This window comes from Dipteris shenzhenensis, chromosome 14 (genome assembly GCF_047967505.1).
Source record: "Dipteris shenzhenensis isolate YYH24624 ecotype China chromosome 14, Dip_SZ_1.0, whole genome shotgun sequence".
NCBI classification, from domain to species: domain Eukaryota; kingdom Viridiplantae; phylum Streptophyta; class Polypodiopsida; order Gleicheniales; family Dipteridaceae; genus Dipteris; species Dipteris shenzhenensis.
This window is the reverse complement of record NC_141609.1, coordinates 47,884,823-47,907,265: the sequence shown is the minus strand read 5'-3', so window position 1 is coordinate 47,907,265 and position 22,443 is coordinate 47,884,823. Positions and strand designations below refer to the sequence as shown.

Here is a 22,443-nt window from a genome sequence, read left to right as displayed (position 1 = left end):
TGTAGATCTTACTGCCAAGAACGCTTATCATCTTCTTTTACCACAGCCATGGATTCAGGAGAGTGGGCTTTTTATTTGGCATGTTGACAAACCTCTTACTTGGTGGAAGGTTTGTCTTGGTCGTATTGTAAACTCTTGCTCAGACCATTCCATGGCACATCTTCCTGCGGCCCAGCTGGAAGTGCTCTTTCACTGTTTTTAGCTTTCATGTACTAGTTCTTCTTTACTAGAGCAGCTATCATATGTTTTCTTTTCAGCCTTTTTAGAAGTAGCTGTCTCACTTTGAGCCAGCTATGAATTTACATTCTTTTAAGTGAAAGGTTCCTTTACCCCCCAAAAAAAAGTGTGTGTGTGTGTGTCTCTTGAAATAAATACTCTACCCATTGTTTGTATGAGTAGGGTTGGTTGGTAGATACCCACACTTGTGATCCCCAAAATGAGGAGACAAAAAGAAGAAAAGGATATGATACTTTTACCTGCTCTTACGTGCCAAGACATCTAGGGCCTATGAAAGGGGCCTCACCCCCTTTCTCCAACGCCACCAAATCTCAACAGCAAATTTTGAGCTTCTTTCTCTTGAATTCTCTTGTGTATGTATGCCTTTGGACTTCATTTATTCCCATGGCACTTAGGCACTTTTACATTAGAGCACATAGCCTAGTTAAGGAAAATGGTAACCCCAATCAATCTATCTAGAGTACAGCAGAATTATGCGCATGAAGGTCAACACATTAGACTATGGAAAACTTTTTGACCCTAATCAACCACATCAGCACAAGAGAAACCTTGAAATAATCTTCATTTTTAGTTGTTTGCTTGTAGTGGAGAACATAAGTCTTTAGATTTTAAAACTCCTATCTATGTAGATCATATTCGAAATAAGGATGTAGCAAGGATCCAAATAAGCAAAAGAACAAGTTCCTTAACATCAATAAAACACATGCATTTTGCACAATGGATCCATCTATGGTCTAAAAATCTTTGTTTTTCTCTTATACTTCCTTCAATAGTGCCACAAAATAATGCATACCTCCAAAAAAAGATTTCCAATTTGGATCTTATCATTTGCATCCACGTAAATGTCTGCTTTTGCACCACTAGCCTTTGAAATCAAAGATTGAACTCCTGGCATCCTACTCTGCAGCATTATGATGTTTTTAGATGATATCAACATCCAGAAACGTTAACGTTCTAAAACATTTTACCCTTTTAGGAATTCATATAAAGTATGATCAATGAATCAAGATTGTAAAAAATGGTGCTATAATTCTATGTAAATGGAAGCAAAATAGCGTTAAGAAAATTTGAGGAGAGCAGCCAAGAATCTCTTTCAGAGGAGGCAATGTTTTTTATTGCTAAATTGCATGCATGCATTGGCACACGCATGTGTGTATGCATCTAGTGCACAAAAAAGTGGATTTTTCTTCATCAATAAGGAACATCAATACTCTTATACACAAAAGCCATCCAAAAAATCCCTAACTAAAAAATCATAATCCAACGGTTCATATTCATGAAGTAGTAAATTGTGGCCACAATTTTCCAACTTTTTGAGAAAACGTGATCCTGATGGAAAGCAAGAATGAGCTGCAATTAACAAAGCAAATAAGCTCCCCCAAAAAACAGCAAGAGTATTCGTTGATGGCCTACATCCTAAGTGCACTTAAATCTAGAAACAATAGTGGAAGTCATGTCTATATGTGAATTAACAACCTGTATAACAAACCAATGGTCAGTGTACGAGGACTGAAAGTTGTAAAGAGTATCCGTAGTGCTCAATGAAGCCATATGTGGTTACTCCAAGATGAGGCTATACAATAGCAAAGACGCTTTGGAGCAGATACATTGATTAGTACCTAGTCATATTCTAACACCCAAATATATGTGTGTGTGTGTGTGTGTGTGTGTGTTATGTTGAGGTTTTCTGTTGATGTATTTTCCATCATCCTGTTCTAGGATGGTGATTTTGTAATATAAAGCAAATCAAATTTTCACCCCAAAAAAATGTGTGTGTGGATGTATGGTTACTCCAAGATGAGGCTGTACAATAGCAAAGACGCTTCGGTGCAGATACATTGATTAGTACCTAGTCATATTCCAACACTCAAATATATATGTGTGTGTGTGTGTGTGTGTGTGTGTCGGTTTTTACCTCTTTTTGGAGTTTCCCATTTTAAAAAAAAAAGTGCGTGAGGTAAGAACTCTTAAGCTTGAATGCCCTTTCACTGAAACAGAATTGACCACTGCTGTCCGATCATGTGGTAAATGGAAATCTCCGGGATGGGATGGCCTTACAGTGGAATTTTTTCTTGCATACTGGGATCTTCTCAAGCCCATTTTGCTGCGTATGATCAACCATGCCTGGGAACAGCAACATATGCTAGTTTCTTGGAAAAAAGGGCTAGTAAAGCGTCTTCCCAAAAAGTAGAGTTGTGAATCATTGGCTGATTGGAGACCCATTACTCTTATGCCTATCATTTATAAAATCATTACCAAAATGGTGATTGATCGTATTAAAGGATACTTACATGATGGTTTACATCCTGCACAATATGGTTTCGTTCCTCATAGGCATATCATTGATAATATCGCATATGCTTATGTTGGAATTGAGTATGCCAAATACACAAAGCAAGATGCTCTTTTACTGCAATTGATATTGCCAAGGCTTTTGATACTGTTCAATGGGACTCCATCTCTCAGACAATGCATGCTTTGGGATTTGGGCAGAAATTGCAGCATATCATATACTAGCTTTATAGTGACAGTCAAGCTGCTTGCATTCTTTATGGGAATATCTCTGAAGCATGGACTCTTCATTGCTCGGTCCATTAAGGCTGTCCACTTAGTGCGCTCCTGTATGCTATAGCCACGCGCCCCATGCTTCAGTATATGGATCATCTCGTAGCTACGGATAAGCTACATGGTTTGGAAATTCATGACAGTAAACCATTGCTTGCTCAAGCTTATGCAGGTGATTCTTTTTTCATTCCTCGTAATACAGAGCAGGATCTTTCTAAGCTAATGCAAGCTCTTTCTTTATATGGTTTAGCTGTTGGACTTTATGTAAATTTTCAGAAATCAAAATTGTTGCCTTTGCATTCCAAGGAATGGCACTCAATTGGTTCATCATCTTGGCTATCCTCTTAGTTGGACACTTTCTCCTCATCAATAATCTGATTGGATTCTTGCAGCTCTCAAGAAAAAGCTGGAAAACTGGAAATTGGCAACTTGGCCTCTACATGTCGGTCTTCGAATTGTGCAATCTATTCTAATGGCGTATATTCAATTCTACTTGCCTCTTATTATGTTCAGCAAGGCTGATCTTGCCTCTTTTATATCTGAGGTGCTGGAAATATTCTGGTGTTCTCGCCATGGCAAAAAAAGCCTGCGTTTGCTTCCGGTACAGCAGCTTTGTTCTCCAAAGATGCATGGAGGTCTTAATATTCTTAATATCCATCTGCACATTCTTGCTCATAAGGGGAAACTCATGCTGCAGTTTTTGCAAGGTTCTCAACCATGGGCTGCCATGAGTCGTCATTTACTCTTGCATGTTGAATCTTCATTGGCAGCTTTCTGAGTGGGAGTTTCTTTTTGGTTCTGTGACAGGAAAAAGCCCCAGCTATCCTTTGGTTTCCCATTTGTTGATGGATTGGAAACATATCCTCTCACTTGGATTGGCATGGCAGTGATTCCTTGCAGGGAAACTCTTTCAGAGCTGAAAGTATACATTGGTCTAGAGTGTTCGCCCTTCCTTTGGCTTTGCACGAGCCTCGACGTTCGTATTTTCTGAGTCTCAAGGGGATTTGTTTGGCTCAGGATGTTGTTGATGATGCTGGAATTTCCCTTACTTTTCCTTTGGCCGCTGCCAAATTTGGCCTTGGAATGCATTATCATCCACTTTGTCATAAGATTACTTTGATGCTCCAGCCTTTTCAGCCGGTTCCTCCATTACATCTACAAATCGTCTTCAACACTGGACACTTTCTTATGTGGGCTTGTCATACCGTCCTCTGCAGTTTGCACATATTACTGTCTCTTCTCTTTATAAAGTTCTACTTCCTCCGCCATTTATCTCACAAAAGGCAAATCAGCTTTGGCATCTTAATCGTCCTATGTAACGGTGGCGGAAACGTTTGAGATAGATTTGGCATTCTAAGATTCCTCTCCGTCAGTAGGTTTTCTTGTAGAGAGCTTTGTTGGGTGTTCTTCCTCATGGACAGCTCTTGGCGCTACGACATATTGCTTCCTCTATTTGTCGCAAATGTCTGCCTTCGAGAGAGATTGTGCCTCATCTCTTTCAGCATTGTCCTTCCTCTCGTGCTTTCTTGGACTTTCTTGGGCAGATTTTGAGAGCTCGGTTTCCTCAGATTACTTTTGGTAAGTTCTTCTGGCATTTTGGTGTACATCAACCTAGACAGGAGTTTGATTTCTTTTTTCTTTGGGTTCGGTACTAGGCACTCTGGACTCTCTAGAAGGATCGCAATCATAGGGTCTTTAATGATTTCCACTTCTCTTTCTTCAGACACTCTTTGCAGCAATTGCTTTTTTATTGCTTGCAATCTTGTTTCTTTGATCATGATGTATATTTGTCCTAGAGTGAGATTTTCTCTTGGTGTATTATAGCTCTCCCTTTCTGGGATAGCTTTTTTTGTAATATAATGACTCAAAGATTCCACCCAAAAAAAAAAAGTGTGTGAGGTGAGATGTGTGAGGTGGGTGTGAAGTGTGTGTGTGTGTGTGTGTGTGAGGAGCGATGGAGACCTCCTCCTCTGCCCTGCCAGCCTTGTCTTCCACCCTGTTTTTGTCCGTGCAGTCACCCTCGACGTCCTTGCTACCTACCTTGCCTTCCGTACAGCTGCCATCAGCTGTACGGCCTTCCGTACAAGTTTCATGCACCCTGCAACCCCCCGTATAGCCCTCTGTACAGTTCCTCGTACATCCCCTGCACATCCCCGTACACCCCGTACAGTCTTCTGTATAGCTTTCTCTACAGCGCATACACACACATACTTTTTTTTTTTTTGAAATCTTATATTTTTGTATGGGAAACCCCAAAAAAGACGTAAAACCCCACCAATAAAATTTACAAGTAAAGCCTCATAGCAAAAGTCATGAGGCAGCCAAGTACAAAGTTACATATCAAGCTGGAGGAAGATCAAACACAACATCCTCCACCTTCAGATTATTGCTTTGTAAAAATTAATGCAGTGTAGAACTATAGGCAGGCACCCGAATTTTTTGAATCATAGGGTCAAAAACTTGTTGTAACATGGGATCAAAAGAATCCAGTGAAAATGGCACATCTGCATCCCGAACAGAAGAAGACTCTAGCACAGGCATCAGAGGCAAACGAGCTAGATCAACATCTGTATCCTCCGATGAAAGAGCTGCATCTGATAAAGCAGGACTCAGCATTTCAGCTTCACTCCGAGGATCAACCTGAGAAAGAGCATGTGCAACATCCTGTATGATCCCCTCTGCAAGGGGCACATCCATATCCTGAGGAGAAGCAGGCTGATGATGCTCAACAGGAGTCGGCGGATCCTGAACTTCTTCAGCAAAAGAAAGATTGGCCTGTGATTTTTCTACCTTCCTCCAGTAATGCTTCGGAGCAGTTAAAGAAGACTTTTCCAGTAAAGCCTTAGCAGAAACCGGATGAGAAGGAGAAGTAACCTTCGCAGCTGAAGAAGGAGCAAGAGGAGTGGTCATGGAAGCAGAAGGGCAAGGACGTGCAAAATGACCAACCTGACGACAACGATAACAAGCTGTAGGAAAAGAAGCAAAATGCAGCCTGATGCGGATTGGATGAGCAAATCCCAGATCAAGATCCAGAGTAGATGGCACGGCCTGCATCATATCCCATAAAATATGGAGCCTAACATCACGGGTAGCCTGCAAGAAATCCTGTCTCGGAACATGGAGAGGCCTGCCCAAAAAAGCTGCAAGAGTAGGAAGATGCTGAAGAAGAGGCACAGGCAGCGCTTTGAGGGTAATCCAAACCGGACAGTGGGTTAGAAGAGAGGCAGACGGATCAAATATGGGATCCCAGGGCATCACATAAGCAAAAAAGCCAGCTCCAGGAACACCAGCATGACTGACAAGGCGCTCTACCACCTTAGTTGAAGAGCAGTGGGCATAGTAAAATCCTTTGGCCAGAAAGACAAAGGAAGAAATACAATCCAGACCCATTGCAATATCAGCCCAATGACGAAGCTAAACTGAAGATAAAACCCTGCCCATAAAATAGAGGCAGACTCCAAATTGCTGGGCCTGTCGAAGACCGGAGACCAAAAGGGTAGAATCCAAGGAACAAACAAGCCGGGAACCCGATGAAGGAACTTCTGTGACAGAGGCAGAGCACAATTGGCGAAGAAGATCCAGCTGGACGGAAGAAGAAGGGCCATCAGAAGCATCCAGCTTTGCCGATTTAATCGAAGGCGAGGCAAACAAACCACCATGCTTCCGTCGGAAAAAAACACAACTAGGAGGAGCAGAGGCAAGGAGGCGCTAAGGCAAAGAAAACAAAAGAAGCAGGTGTCAGAGCAGCAAGAAAGGAGAAGGAAGATGAGACTAGAGCAAAAGCCACTGAGAGCTGCAACACAGATACGGAAGGAGGCTGCGCAAATGACCGTACAGCCTGTACGGATGGCCATACGGCAGGCACTGAAGGAAAAAGTGGCGGAGTAGACGGATGTAGAGAAGGTTGCACGGGGATGTGCAGGGAGCATGGGAGCTATACGGGGGGCTGCGGGGTGCGCGGAACCTCTACGGAAGGCCGTACAACTGACGGCAGCTGTACGGAAGACAAGGTAGGTAGCAGGGATGCCGAGGGTGACTGCACAGACGAAAACAGGGAGGAAGTTGAGGCTGGCAGGGCAGAGGAGGAGGTCTCCATCGCTACCCACGTACACACACACACACACAAACACTCACACACATTTTTTTTAGTAAAATCCAGTGCAATGTATTTATATTCTCATAAATTTACAAGATGGGAAGTCTCCAAAATGGAGAGTATCCCAAAGATCAAAAACATAAAAAGAAAAGCTCTATGCAAGAAGCATGTACATCACCCTCATGGCTGGCATCATATAAGGATTGCCGCAATGAGGCTCGGAAAGATTCATATGACTTGTGAATCTGCCGACCCAAGTATGCCAAATTATGCTCACTCCAGATTGTCCAAAGAGCCCAATATCTCACCCATAATATCTGCCAAATAACCAAAAATGTTTTCCAAATCTGTGACTCGGGAAACGGAGCCGAAGATGATCTGAAATTCTCCTGAGGAGGTTCATAGAACACGGGCAGTGCCAAAGCAAGTGAGGGATAGTCTCTGAAGCAGCCTGACATCGTAAACATGTCGATGGTGCAATGTGACGCTTGGCAAGTGTGATTTCCACTGACAATGTGCCGGTCATGCATCTCCAAAGAAAAAGTATTTGTTTCAAAGGCATTTTACACTTCCATAATATCCGGAGATTCTTCGGCCACCATGAGAGGGGCTTCCTGATATGCCACAGAGTATTAGCATTTTGCTGAATCCATGGAGCACGCTAAAAAAGCCTGTAGGCTTTGATCGAGGTCAAGGCAGGAAGAGGAACAGGATGAGAGCATGTAGCAGAGAGTTGCAATTGCCAAACCATAAGCCTGTCTGTGTCAGCCACAGGAGGAACAAGTAGAAGAGGATGTAACAAATCAGCAATTTTCTTCCATATCGACCTATGATGCATTCCCAATGCATAGGAAGCAGTGGCCTGAGGAAAAGATAAGACATGGCCCTGATCATCTACCACATCATTTATGTATCTAATTCCCTATTTCATGAGATTATATGCCCAAACAGTTTTTGTAAAGCAAGTGGAATGTCAAAGATGGCACTCCAATGAATACTTTCTTTCCTCATTGAGTTTGTCTCCGAGCAATTATCGGGAGCCCATTTGACCTTAGAAAGTACTTGTTTCCAGTCAAGTATCAGAGCGGTAGAGAAAGGACAGCCAGGTATCTTCCCTACAAATCTCCCAATGACAACCTCCCAATGATCAGTAGTCCAATGACCATAAGCAGATGTCCTCATGTTGACACACATGGATGCTATCATACAAGTCCATTGCTGTTGTTGACGGAAAAAAGTATGGAGCATAGTCGCCTTCCTTGCAAGTACATGATATCTTATATTGAGAACATTAAGTCCACCATGCATCCTAGGAGAGCACACCATTTGCATCTTCATTAGTCTCAATGCTTTCACAGCAGTTTTTGTCCTCCATAACATCTCCATAGCTTGAGACATAAAGGCTGAAATATCTCTGGAGGACCAATGCAGCAAAGGCAAAAAGAACTGGGCATAGGACATTACAATGGACTGTACTATTCTGAGCCTGACATGAAGTGGCCACGTAGAAATTTTCCAATATTCCAGTTTATGTTGAAGTCTTTGGAAGATCCATTTTAACTGCTGCTTCCTGGTGATATGCCATCCCATAGGATATCCCAAATGCCTAACTACATCTTTGGAATGCACCAACTGACCTGGCCAGAGAATAAAATGCCAGTCACATTGTTTCAGGCGAAGAAATTTAGATTTGTCAAAATTGACATGCAATCCTGCTGCCAATCCATACAATGATAGTGTGGTCATAAGCATGTGAACTTCCTGAGGAGAATTCTGTGGTAGCTCGTGTTGCATATTTGAGAAGGCAATTACAGGAAGTGAATATGAATGAAGGTGAGTCAATGGATGCATATTTGACAAAGGTCAAGGACCTCATGGAACAGCTTGCCAACATTGATGAGGTCGTGCCAAATTCACAGCTTGCCAGTACTACATTGAATGGACTACCAGATACATATCAAGGGTTTGCTACAACCCTTCGATTAGTGGCCATGGGTAATCCAGACCACTATTCTTTTGATCAGATAGTTACTTTGCTTTTGCAGGAAGAGCAAAGTAGAGCTAACAGACAAGCCATTATTCCTGATCATGCATTTGCTTCACAGCAAACAGGAAGAGGCAAGGCTTCCAAGCCTATGGGCAAGCCAAAATCTGCGCATAGCAGCTGCAATTCCTCTACACATAGCACCTGCAATTCCTCCCATGCATCTAAAAATACAGTAGATAAAGGAAAGAAGAAAAGATGCAACTATTGTCGCAAGCCTGGACATGACATTTCAGAATGCAGGAAGCGCATTGCTTCGGAGAAAAAGAAAGCAGGATTGACAGTTAATGCCTCACATGCCATTGAATCCCATGAGCCAGCAGATGCTTCACATGCACATGCTCTTCAGGATGATTGGGCATGGGCTGTCCATTGCTCATTTGATCCCTCCAAAGCTGATGCACTCATTACTGCTAATGATGCTCAGTCCTGGTACTTTGATAGTGGTGCTTCCAAGCATGTCACATCTTGTAGACAGTTGTTTCATTCTCTAACCCCGATGCACCTCGAGGGGGGACAGTTACATGTGCCAATAATGCTTCATATGCTGTAAAAGGAGCTGGAGATGTGCAGCTCACATCCATTTCCAGCCATCCTGTCACTCTGACAAATGTTCTTTTTGTGCCTGGCATTTAAGTCAACTTGATTTCAATTTCAGCAATTGCTACTTCACGTTTCAGAGTAATTTTTGATGGCTACAGATGCCTAGTATATGATCTTCGTGATGACAATGCCATAGTTCTCACTGGCACTTTGCAAAAAGGGCTTTATCACCTTGATCATCATTCAGCTGCACTTTCTATTGAAGCATTGGCCATTTCAGATTCACAGCTTGCTGAAACTCATCTTTGGCATGAGAGAATGGGCCATCTCAATTATAGAGCTCTTGCAAAGCTACATTCACAGCAGATGGCAAATGATGTACCTCAGACTCACACAGTTACTAAACATGTGTGTGAAGGTTGTCTTTTGGGTAAGATGCATCGATTTCCTTTTCAAAAGAATTGTCTAAAACTCTCACAAAGGAAATTGCAGCTAGTACACAGTGATGTCTGTGGCCCAATGAGGACAAATGCCATTGGAGGATACAAGTATTTCATGACTCTCATTGATGATTTCACAAGGTATTGCTGGGTATATCCTTTAAAGGCCAAATCTGAAGTTTTCTTATGCTTTTAGAGATGGCTGAATATGGTTGAGAATGAATCAGGATGCAAGCTTGTCACCCTCAACACAGATAGGGGGGGTGAGTATATGTCAAAGGAGTTTGATGCATTTCTATCGTCACGGGGCATTATTCACTCATGCACTACTCCTTACACTCCTCAGCAGAATCCTGTTTCTGAAAGGAAAAACAGGTCCACAATGGAGATGGCCAGATGCATGCTTAAGGCCAAGTCTTTGCCCAATAAATTTTAGCTTGATGCAGTAATGTGTGCCAACTATGTGCTGAATAGATCACCTACACGGGCATTAAAGACTATTACACCTTATGAAGCATGGAAAGGCACGAAGCCTTCACTTTCACACATGAAAGTTTTTGGGTCTCTTGCATATGTTCATGTACCATCTCAGCTGAGACATAAGCTTGATGACAAGGCAATCAAATGCATATTCATTGGTTACAGCCAGGAGAGCAGAGGGTATCAGTTATATCAACCAAATACTGGGAAGATTATTGCCAGTAGAGATGTGATCTTTGCTGAACATTCAGCTTCTCCTCTTGTGGACTGCAAAGCAAAGCCAGATATTGACATGTTTGATGCCTTTGAATCTTGGTTACCTCTACCATCATCAGAAGAGGACTTTGAGCAGCAACATGCGCCTCCTGCAGGCCCTCCACAAAGCAATAATCAGCCTCAACCTCATGCTGATTTGCAGGTTTCTCTTCCGGCACAAAATGATCCCATTACTCATGATGCAGTCATTGAAGAAAGAGCTGTTAATAGACAGCAAAGGCAAGTTCCCAGATGGCTTCTGGATACATTGAGGGACAGCAAACAAGATCAGCCTTTTGCTGCCCGGACAAGATCAGGGAATAGACAGCATGGTCACTTTCTTGAGTTTGCACTCCTTGCTACAGCTTGCAATGAAGAGCCTTTGTGCCATAAAGATGCTTTTGACAGCAAAGAGTGGATGGATGCAATGAAAGCTGAGTTACAATCTATTGCCAAAAATGACACTTGGGAATTAGTAGATCTCCCACCTGGCAAGCATGCCATTGGAACGCGGTGGGTCTACAAATTAAAAAGGAAATCTGATGGCAGCATAGATCGATACAAAGCCCGTCTTGTTGCAAAAGGGTATGCCCAACAACAAGGCATTGACTTTGAGGAGACATTTGCTCGCACATCCAGGATTACTACCATTCGATGTGTCATTGCCATTGCAGCCCGTCATCATTGGCAAGTGCACCAACTTGACATCAAGACTGCTTTTCTTCATGGGGATCTGCAGGAAGAAGTCTATGTTACACAACCTCCTGGCTTTGAGGTTGTTAATTCTGAAAGTAAGGTATGCCGGCTTAGAAAAGCCCTTTATGGTTTGAAGCAGGCACCCAGGGCATGGTATGCCAAAATTCATGCACACTTACTATCCCTTGGTTTTCAGAATAGTCCCACAGAACCCACTCTTTATTTCCGTGGGAGTGGATTTGACTTTTTAGTGCTGATTTTATATGTGGATGATATGCTTATCACGGGCCTAGATACTCAGCAAATTGCAGCTTTCAAGGCTGATTTGCAGCAGATTTTTGATATGTCAGACATGGGACAGCTCCATTATTATTTGGGCATTCAGTTTGCTCATGTTGAGGGGGGTATCATGATGTCTCAGTCCAAGTATATTGGACAGCTCCTTGATCGTTTTCAGTTTGAGGATTGCAAGCCAATCTCTACTCCAGTGGACCCTGGCTTCAAATTCTCAGCTCATGACGGGAGCGCACCATGTGATATCACTCTTTATCAGTAGGCTGTTGGATGCCTTATTTATTTATGTCACACCAGACCTGACTTGCAGTATGCAGTATCTCAGCTCAGCAGATTCATGCACATGCCCAGTTCACAGCATTGGCAGGCAGTGAAGAGAGTCTTCAGATATCTCAGAGGCACTCAGGGTTTAGCCCTCTTCTATGGTGATCAGGGTTCACTTACCATGCATGCTTACACGGATAGTGACTGGGCAGGATGTTCCGACACCAGAGTGTCATATACTGGCAATTGTTTTTTGCTTGGCAATTCATGTATTTCTTGGCTCAGCAAGAAGCAACCGACAGTTGCCACGTCTAGTTGTGAGGCTGAGTACAGGGCAGCCTTCACCGCTACAGTAGAGTGTGTTTGGCTTCGACAGTTACTTATAGATCTTGGTATTTGCTAGACATCCTCCACTATTGTCTACACTGACAGCCAGAGTGCTTTGGCCATTGCGCGTAACCCAATGTTTCATGCGCGTACCAAGCATATTGAGGTTCACTATCATTATGTTCGGGAGCGGTTGTCAGCAGGAGACATAGAGTTGTCCTATCTTCCCACAGAGGACAACATCGCAGATATGTTTACAAAGGCACTTCCTCGTCCCAAGTTCGAAGTCTTCCGACAGGCTTTACACTTGGTTCCCTTTGTTACATGATATGACATTCCTTGTACATTCATAGGTGGCTATATCCTTTTGGATGAACATGTGCCACCATGACCAGAAACTACCAGGTATTCTGAGACGTTTCCAGAGTACTTCAGCCCATCCCATGGAGGGGGGTTTGTAGGCCATCTTTTGGTGGTTCTAGTGATGCCCTATGGGCCATGGTATGTGCCTTGTAGGCATAAGTGTAGGCACTTATAGTGTTAGTGCCTTCTATGCCACATAGGACACTTAGTCCTATGTGACACCTAGGACACTTAGTCCTAGGCCTAGATACAAGTACTTTGTACTTGTGTTTAGGAACCTTATCTAAATATTTTGACGAGACTTCTACATCGACTTCGTCCTGTACCTGCACTCTCTCTCTCTCTCTCTTCGTTTCGTACCTACAAGAGAGGGGCCTTAAATGTGAAAATTCAGTCAATTGTTGTGCTGTGCTTTTTGCCCATTTAACCTCATTCCTCCATTTAGTCATATGCCAGTTTCCATACTCCCTAATGACATTCTGTATACGAGACACAAAACTGTCCCAAGCATAATCCATGTCCTCCTGGGCATGCAAAGGTAAGGGATGAATTGCAAGTCAGATGATTTGCTGGAAATAGTGATGTCGGAAATAAGCCTGATTAACATGCAGTAATCTACTGGAAAGAGGTGGCAAATCATCCAGTGGCATACCAAGTTGCAGATTCATCCATAATGGGGCATGATCTGACAAGCCCAATGAGAAATCTATGAGGAGATGAGGGCTAAAATCTGCATATTGTTGTGGGTAAAACAAATACCATCTGTCAAGCCTTGCCCAGTATGTAGTAAATGCATTATGATGAAAAGTATATCCAGGCACTGACCCTTGGAGAAGCAGCCATAAATCTTCAGCCTGCACAGAAAGAAGCATGCTATCCCATTTCTGCCTTTCCGATGATAGCATATGAGATCTTGAAGTGGTGTTATCTCTTGGCAGAGGGGAATTATTAAAATCTCCACAGATAAATGCATTAGATCTCCATGGATATTTGCTTAAAGAATCCCATAAAGAAGCCCTCATAGCAGAGGTCTGGGAGGCATAGACTGATGCAAACTCAAGAATATCACCATTGACATTACATTGTATGACCATCCATCTGCCACTGCTGTCATTGAAGGCTAACTGAGGCTCCAGCTCATGTCTAACCATTATGCATACACCTGAGTAGGTAGTGGTACCACCATAATATATATCATAACCGCCAAAGTAATCATGATGACCAGCCTTAGAGTGTTGATTATGCTCTTGCAAACAAACAATATCTGGCTGCATTTTATGATGTACATAATTTTAGAAAAGCCTCCACTTTTTTTTTTTGCGCAAAAAATAGTGCTAGTTATATTACTTGAAAGCGAGAGTACAAGAGGGCCTAAAGGCCAGCGGGCTGCAATCACAAAATGGATACAGCCCGAGGAGCCAAAATGCTAATTACAAGCCTCTCAGGGCATAATCATCGGAGAGTGGACAAACAGCCACGGTGGGGGGGCGTAATGCCATTGAAGACTCTGAGTAGAGTGCTGGAAGAACAATTGGCAGCTCGGGGGAACCTGGGAGAGGCTGTGTCGCAACTTCCTCCGGACCGAGACGAGGCTACAGAGGAAGGGGGAACGGGGCTGAGTCAATGGGGCAGAAGTGAAGATCCACCAGATAGATGGCTGCCAATCACCCCCTCTCTAGGGGGTACACGCGCTGAGACCATGCTGAAGCAAGAGCTTCCACGTCTGCCCGCGGATGACTAACTTGCCAAGTAGTGCCTGACTCTGCAGTTCTGGATCTATGATGCCAAGGCCGCCCTCTGTTTGGGGGAGAATGACCGTCTGTCAGGCGACCCGGGCTCTAGTGGTGCCGGAACCATCTGAACCAGACCAAAGAAAGTTCCGCACCAGTCTCCTCAACTGGGCTACACACGATCTCGAGAAACACCAGCAAGAGGCCACATACCAAGCAGTGGCAAGAAGGACCTTGTTGACCAGAAGGGCCCTGCCTGCCAAGGATAGCCGAGCCGTGCTCCAGAAAGCTAGCTTCCGTCGTATGGAGGCTAGGACCGGCAAGAACTGCTGAGCCGGCGTGATGTCCAGGCCTACCTGGAATCCCAGGTAACGTGTCGTCTGTCCTCTAGGGATCCAACGAAACCCCAGGAAAATACCCCACTATGAGCTGGCTCCCGGATCCGTAAGAAAACCAACTGACGTATGCCAATTGATTTTTGCCCCAGCGGCCAGGCAAAAAACCTCTAGGGACAGTCTCACTCGCTCCAGTTACTCGATATCATCCTGCACATATAGGGCTGTGTCGTCTGCATACTCGGAGTCCAGAAGTTCTGCATCGTCTCGAACAGTCCAGAAGTTCTGCATCCACTTCGAGACATTGCAGAGGCTCTGTACATTGTATGTAAAGCACTTAAGTGTTTGATGCATGAAAGAGGTATATACAGAAAAGTATAAGTATGAAACAAGATATCAGAGAGGCAAAGCCTCTGCCTGCATGGGCTGCATGCTGTCATGATCCATGAAAGATATAGCATTCTCCCCTTCTTCAGAATCACATATGGGGATGCCCTTCTTCAAAACCTCCACCCAATTTTGAAGGACAGGAGCTGAAGTGGAAGCCTGTCCTGGTGAGGGAGAAGAAGCATCCCATTGACGAGATTCAAAGGGGCGTTGCTTCAATACAACCACCTTCTTAGGCTATTGAAAACCATCCCGATCTGTTCCCACAGATTCCTTCATCTTCTCTTTTTCTTTTTCTTTTCCTTTTCCAGCAAGTGATTGCACCTGATTGATTGGTTTGGCATTCTTTGCTCCATTTCTATTTGCTGTCTTAGCTTGCAAATTCTCATTCTTTTCCCGTGTCTGGGGCGGTAATGCATTGGGAGGGGGCTGATGTAAAACCATTGGGCATTCAGAGGCTAGGTGCCCAAACTTGTGGCAGGCAAAACAAGCTCCTGCAAACACACCCCATTTCAATTCAAAATACTTTTTTCCCAATTGCACTCCCTCAACTTCCACTGCAATAGAAGGAGGGGTGGGTGAATCAGTGTCCCAGAGAATGCAGAACCTGTTACGGTTTCCCATAGGGCGTGGAGGACAAATGACCTGTCCCAAAGTAGCAACCAGGCCAGGCAATTCTTCATGCATATAGTCTGGGAAGTTAACAACCTCAACCCATACGGGACAATGATGTCGTATAAGACTTTGATAATCCTTGTTTGGGGACCAAGGCATAACATGTACCATTTGCTTCCCGTAAAAAAGGGGAGAAAGCTCAAGTAACCTCTGCTTGCATAAAGCATCTGATAAATGCACCTCATAAAAGCCTCTAGATGCAAAATATACTCCCTCTACAAAGCATCCTCCAAGGATGGACTTAATCCACTGTGCAACATCACTGGCCGCTGGGATTCTTCCTGGAAAGAAAATTATAACCGCGGTTTGAGATAACTTCATCAGAGGATTCACGAGGGAGGGCAATTTCAATTTGTACGTGACCTCTGGAACTGCTTTGCCCCATTCCAGTCGTGACTGCTGAAAGTCATCCTTGAGGGTATCAAACACATATTAAGCTTCCATAGTAAGTTCATCATCTTGTGTTGCAGGCTGTGAAGGGCGGCGCTTAGCATCTGCAGATCTTTCTTTTCGAGCATATGTACTAACATCCGAACCTGAAGCCATGATTGAAATAACACAAGGCAAGAGGGAATGTACGGAGAAGTAGAGAATCAGAAACAAGCGAGACAAAGGAGGGTACGGAAAAGCACAGGAGCGAGAACTCAGGATTGTACGAAAAATGTACTGGTGTGTACGGACAAGACGAGACTGTACGAAGGTATAGATGGGGCTGTACGGGAAAGAGCAGACTGTACGAAAAGGGCAGACTGTACGGAGAAAACCAAACTGTACGGAAACACAAGCGGAGCTATACGAATGTACGGGAGGTGAGCAACAGGGAAAAGTACGGTGATGCAGACAGGCGGGAGCTGCGTTCGAAGCTGCGCAGAGGTAAGCCAACCTTATCGTGGGTGTTCATATTGCCGTACGAAAATCGTACGGCGGTCGTACAGTTGTACGGTTAGAAAGGGCGGCTGTACGGGAGCTTTGGCAAGGGTGAACAGCGGAGGCCCGCTCTCTCTCTCTCACACACACACACACACATTTCTCTCCCTCACACACACACACACACACTCTCTCCACACACACACACACACAAAAACAGCGTACGCACGCCTCTATCTCACCTCACACACTTTTTTTTTTGGGGGTGAAATCTTATATTTTTGTGTGGGAAACCCTAAAAGAGGTAAAAATCCACCAATAAATACAAAGGAAAAATTTACAAGTAAAGCCTCAGAGCAAAAGTCATGAGGCAGCCAAGTAAAAAGTTACATATCAAGCTGGAGGAGGATCAAACACAACATCCTCCAGCTTCAGATTATTGCTTTGTAAAAATTGATGTAGTTTAGATACCCCACCATCAATAAAAACAAGCTATTTTTTGCGCTTGTGATTCTTCTTAATATAGCCGGGCACCCGAAATTTATGAATCATAGGGTCAAAAACCTGTTGTAATATGGGATGAAAAGAATCCAGTGAAAATGGCACATTTGCATCCCGAACAGAAGAAGACTCTAGCACAGGCATCAGAGGCAAAGGAGCTAGATCAACATCTGTATCCTTCGACGAAGAGCTGCATCTGATAAAGCAGGACTCAGCATTTCACCTTCACTCCGAGGATCAACTTGAGAAGGAGCATGTGCAACATCCTGTATGATCCCCTTTGCAAGGGGCACATCCATATCCTGAGGAGAAGGCGGCTGATGATGCTCAACACAGTAGTCGGATCCTGAACTTCTTCAGCAAGAGAAAGATTGGCCTGTGATTTTTCTACCTTCCTCCAGTAATGCTTCGGAGCAGTTAAAGATTACTTTTCCAGTAAAGCCTCAGCAGAAACCGGAGGAGGAGGAGGAGTAACCTTCGCAGTAGAAGAAGGAGCAAGAGGAGTGGTCATGGAAGCAGAAAGGCAAGCACATGCAAAATGACCAACCTAACGACAGCGATAACAAGCTGTAGGAAAAGAAGCAAAATGCAGCCTGATGCGGATTGGATGAGCAAATCCCAGATCAAGATCCAGAGTAGATGGCACGGCCTACATCATATCCCATAAAATATAGAGCCGAACATCACGGGTAGCTTGCAAGAACTCCTGTCTTGGAACATGGAGCGGCCTACCCAAAAGCGTTGCAAGAGTAGGAAGATGCTGAAGAAGAGGCACAGGCAACGCTTTGAGGGTAACCCAAACCGGATAGTGGGTCAAAAGAGAGGCAGATGGATCAAATAAGGGATCCCAAGGCATCACATAAGCAAAAAAGCCAGCTGCAGGAACACCAACACGATTGACAAGGCGCTCTCACACATCAGTCGAAGAGCAGTGGGCATAGTAAAATCCTTTGGCCAGAAAGACAAAGGAAGAAATACAATCCAAACCCACGGCAACATCAGCTTAATGACGAAGATGAGCTGAAGATAAAACCCTGCCCATAAAATAGAGGCAGACTCCAAATTGCTGAGCTTGTCGAAGACCGGAGACCAAAAGCAAGGAACAAACAAGCGGGGAACTCGATGAAGGAACTTTTCTGATAGAGGCAAAGCACAGTTGGCGAAGGATCCACCTGGAGGGAAGAAGAAGGGCCATCGAAAACATCCATCTTTGCCGATTTAACTGAAGGTGAGGCAAACAAACCACCATGCTTCCGCCGAAGAAAAACACGAGTAGGAGGAGCAGAGGCAGAAGGAGGCGCTGAGGCAGAGAAAACAAAAGAAGCAGGTGTTGGAGCAGCCGAAAAGGAGGAGGAAGATGAGATTGGAGCAAAAGCCACCGAGGGCTATAGCACAGATACGGAAGGAGGTTGCGCAGATGACCGTACAGGCTATACGGTCGGCCGTACAGCCTGTACGAATGGCCGTACGACAGACCTTGAAAGAAAAAGTGGCGGAGTAGACACAGGTGTGACGAGAGCTCCTGCTCATCGCCAACCTAGCCTGCCATACAGCCCTCATGTGCCTTCCGTACAACCTCCGCTCAAGTCTCATACCGCCCTCGTGTGCCTTCCGTATAGCCTCTGTGCAAGTTTCCGTACGTCTGTATGCTTGGCTAGCTTCCCTGCGTGAGTCCGTTCTCCTTTTCCCTTTTTATTCCGTACTGTTTGTTTTTTGCCCTGTCCGTACGTCCCTTTTTCTGTCTGTACTGTACGTATTTTTGTTTGTTTGTTTTCTTTGCTTTTTTCGTACTGTCCGTACGTCTTTCGTGTTGTCCTTTATGTTTTTGTACGTACTTCGTCTGTACCTTTGTCCATTCATGTCCATACCTTTGCATGTTTCTGTCCGTCCTTTAGTTTGTACCTTTGGCCGTATGTGTCTGTACTTTTGTATGTACCTTTGCATATACCCTTCCGTACGTGTCCGTACATTTGTACATACCTTGCATGTACCTGTCTGTACTATCAAGCCATTCAGCCTTGCCGTGTTTCTTTATTCCTTCTTTTCTCTGTGCTCCTTTGGGCTGCTACTGTCATTTCTTTGCTTTCTTTCTCTTCTCCTGCTGCTTCAATGGCAGATTGCCCTTATGAGAAGACCTTTCACAAAGAAAGATCAATTCAGAATAAAAAGCAAAAGCAGGTAATGGGTCTGGATAACCCCCTACATGCCTCGGCAGAGGCTCAATTGGTATATGAAGTAATGCATGAGGGCTTTGAGGATACAAGGAAAAGTTGGAATGATCCGGTTCCTACCACAGGTATCATGATTGAGGTAGATGATATCTTCGACCCCGTGAAGGATTATGCCAAACATGCCATCATTATTTTCTTTCCGGGACAAATGCCTGCTGCTGCAGATGTTGGCGATTGGTTGACTCGAACCCTAGGTGGTTGCTATGTAAAAAAAGTGCATTATACAGCGAGGGGTTTTTTTGAAGTGATAATGGCTGATGAAGAGCACAGATAGATTTTGCTGGAGCATTCTCCGTTCTTCTATGGTTAGCAGATGGTCCATGTATTGCCCTGGTCTCCTAACAGGGATTATCAGGCATTGATTCGGCATCGTTGCCCCTGTATGGGTATAAGTTGTCAGTGCATGGCTTCTCTATTGCCAAAAATTGCAGCCTCTCTTGGTAAGGTGGTTTGTCCACCAAGACCAGATGGCAATTCGAGTCGCTTTTGCATTTTGTGGGACACAGATAATCCCACACCGGCTTCTTATTCAATTACTGTCAGTAATGTTTCCATGGGCAGTGCTTTTTACAAGCTGAAATGGGGGCTGTTTGCAGGTGCTTGCTTTGAATGCAAGCAATTTGGGCATATGGCTTCGCAATGTCCTTCCCGACCTCCCAGGATGCCAATACAAGCTGAAATGGTTCCGCCTCAGAGTAAGAATGCCAATGCCTCATCTGTAGTAAAAAACAAAGGGGTGAAACAGTTTTTTGCTCTTCAAGACAAAGATAAAGCCCCGACTGTCTCGAATGCTACTGCTCCTCTTCCTATGCCTTCGGCCTCTCCGTCTCAGGTGAAGGGTAAAAATTTGGATGAAGGATGGCAAACTCCTCGCAAAGTTCTCTCTCCTAGGAGACCTCTGCCATCCAGGACTTGGAATAGTGCATCTTCACAGGCCAAGACACCAGCTGAAAACTCTGGCATTGGTTTGACTTGGGCTGCAGTCACTGCCAATCGTACCCTCTTCCCAGAAGAGGACGTTACTGCTATATTGTCTTCCCCTCATGTTGAATCCTCTTCTGAGGGTAGAGGTCCAGATATTGAGGTAGAGATGCAGACATAGTCAGTTTGTTTATTGCTGTACATAACTATCCCATAGCTGTAAATATGCTTGACCACATCAAATGCGTTATACTCAATGTACAGGGTTTTTGTGATCATAGAAAGTGGAAACTTGTGTGGATGTATATCAGACAATTGCAGCCAGACATAGTGGCTTTACAGGAACATAACCAGCACATGTTGGCTGGTCACACATGACATTTTGCTGGTTATGATATTTTCTTTGCTAGGGAGCACTCTTTCTCTGGAGTGGCTTTTTTGGTGAGGCATGATCTTCAGCCCGTTGTGGCTCTCAATGATCGCCATGGTAGATGAATTATAATGCAATGCCTGTTTCAAGGAGAAATATTTGAATTTGCATCGGTTTATGCCCCTCAATCTTCCAATGGTTGAGCATTGATTTGGGATTCCATGCATTATTATCCGTGGAGACACGATGCATTCATCTGTGGTGATTTCAACAATGCTCCGAACCAGGAGATAATACTTCGGGCCACACTCATATGTTGGCTTCTGAACAGCAGGCATGGTCTGATTTTTTGGTTCAGCTGCGTTTGGTGGATCTTTGGAAGGAATTATAGCCCACACTCTCGGGCTATACCTTTCAACACAATGCTCAATCTTCCTATCAAGCACGCCTGGACAGATGGTATCAGGTTGATCTGCAGCATTATGATGCCTTTACTTGTCAACTTTGGGTTGATCATGCCTTCACGTATTCTGATCATGCACTTCTTTGGTTGAGGCTCTCCATGCATGATTTTCCTGATGACAAATTGCCTTTGCAGAAGGCTTTTGTTGGTGAATAACAGTTCTCTCGAACATTCTGATTTTTGGTCTCTGATGCAATTCAGCTTCTCTCTTCTCATATGCACATTTATCTGGATTATGCATGGCACGCTTTTGTTGCTCGAATGTAAGCTGTGATTTAGGATTATGATAAAATCATTTATGCGAGCTACATGAGAGACTATTGTGCATGCTAAACTCACTTGCTAGAATCTGACTAAGCTTAGTCACCTTCGGCCTTTGTCTTCAAATGAAAGCATGCACTTATGTCAAGCCAAATTCTGTCTCCAATCAAATGATCGAAGAAAACTTGCTAAATGGGAAACCCGATCTCGACAAAAGGCCTTTTTGGATAAAGGCTGCTCTTCGAAGCAATTTTTCAAAAGTTTGCATTACAAACGACAGGCTGCAAATATTTGTCGGGTCCAGATGCCTCATGGTTCTTGGTCTTCATCTCATTCTGAACTTGCTGATTTTTGTGTGCAGCACTTCTCCTCTCATTTTGGGCATATGTGGACCTTCCTTCTCCTGAGATTTCGTCTGCACGTCAGCTTCTTTTACAGCATGTCCATCCAATTCTTTCTCAAGCTCAGGCTTTGGAACTGGAACTTCCCTTCACTGAGAGGGAATTGTCAGATGCAGTTAAATCCTGTGGTAGATGGAAATCTTCAGGATGGGATGGCCTCACTGTTAAATTCTTTCTTGCTTTCTGGATAGCCTCAAATCCCCTTTGTTGCAAATGGCTAATTCAGCTTGGGAAAATCAGCAAATGCCCCTGTCATGGAAAAAGCGACTCGTAAAGCTCCTTCCTCTTTATTTGCTTTCTTTAAGCGTTCTTAGCATCAAATCTTTCTTTGATTGCTTGTAGACTCGCTAGAGAGATCAGGATGTATATTTGGCTTATACTGAGATCTTCAGTTGATGTATTTTCTAGCACCTCTTTTCTGAGGTGACTATTCTTGTAATATAATCAATCAAAGCTTCATTACATTAAAAAAAGTGTGTGTGTGTGGATATGCACATTGTACAGAATCCTTTTGCCTCAACCCTGGGTTTTAGAGAAAGGCAATTCTATTTGGCGAATGCATCGCCCAGCCAAGTGGTGGAGAAAGAGATTACAACAACTTTGGGCCTACAAAACTCCTCTTCGGCAACAGCTTTTCTTCTGGCGAGTGCTTCTAGGGATTTTTCCATCTGGACAGATGTTGGCTCGTAGACATATT

The 22,443-nt window shown here is 44.0% G+C and overlaps 1 protein-coding gene across 1 annotated transcript in view; it reads right to left on the bottom strand.

Annotated features, from left to right (window-relative positions):
* GLY3 (glyoxalase II 3) overlaps positions 1 to 22,443 on the bottom strand; it is a 158,882-nt gene that overhangs the window by 88,605 nt on the left and 47,834 nt on the right. The window contains exon 3 of the mRNA XM_087384632.1: positions 1,031 to 1,138. Within this exon, the coding sequence (XP_087240758.1) occupies positions 1,031 to 1,138 (108 nt within the window). The remainder of the gene's footprint in view (positions 1 to 1,030; positions 1,139 to 22,443) is intronic.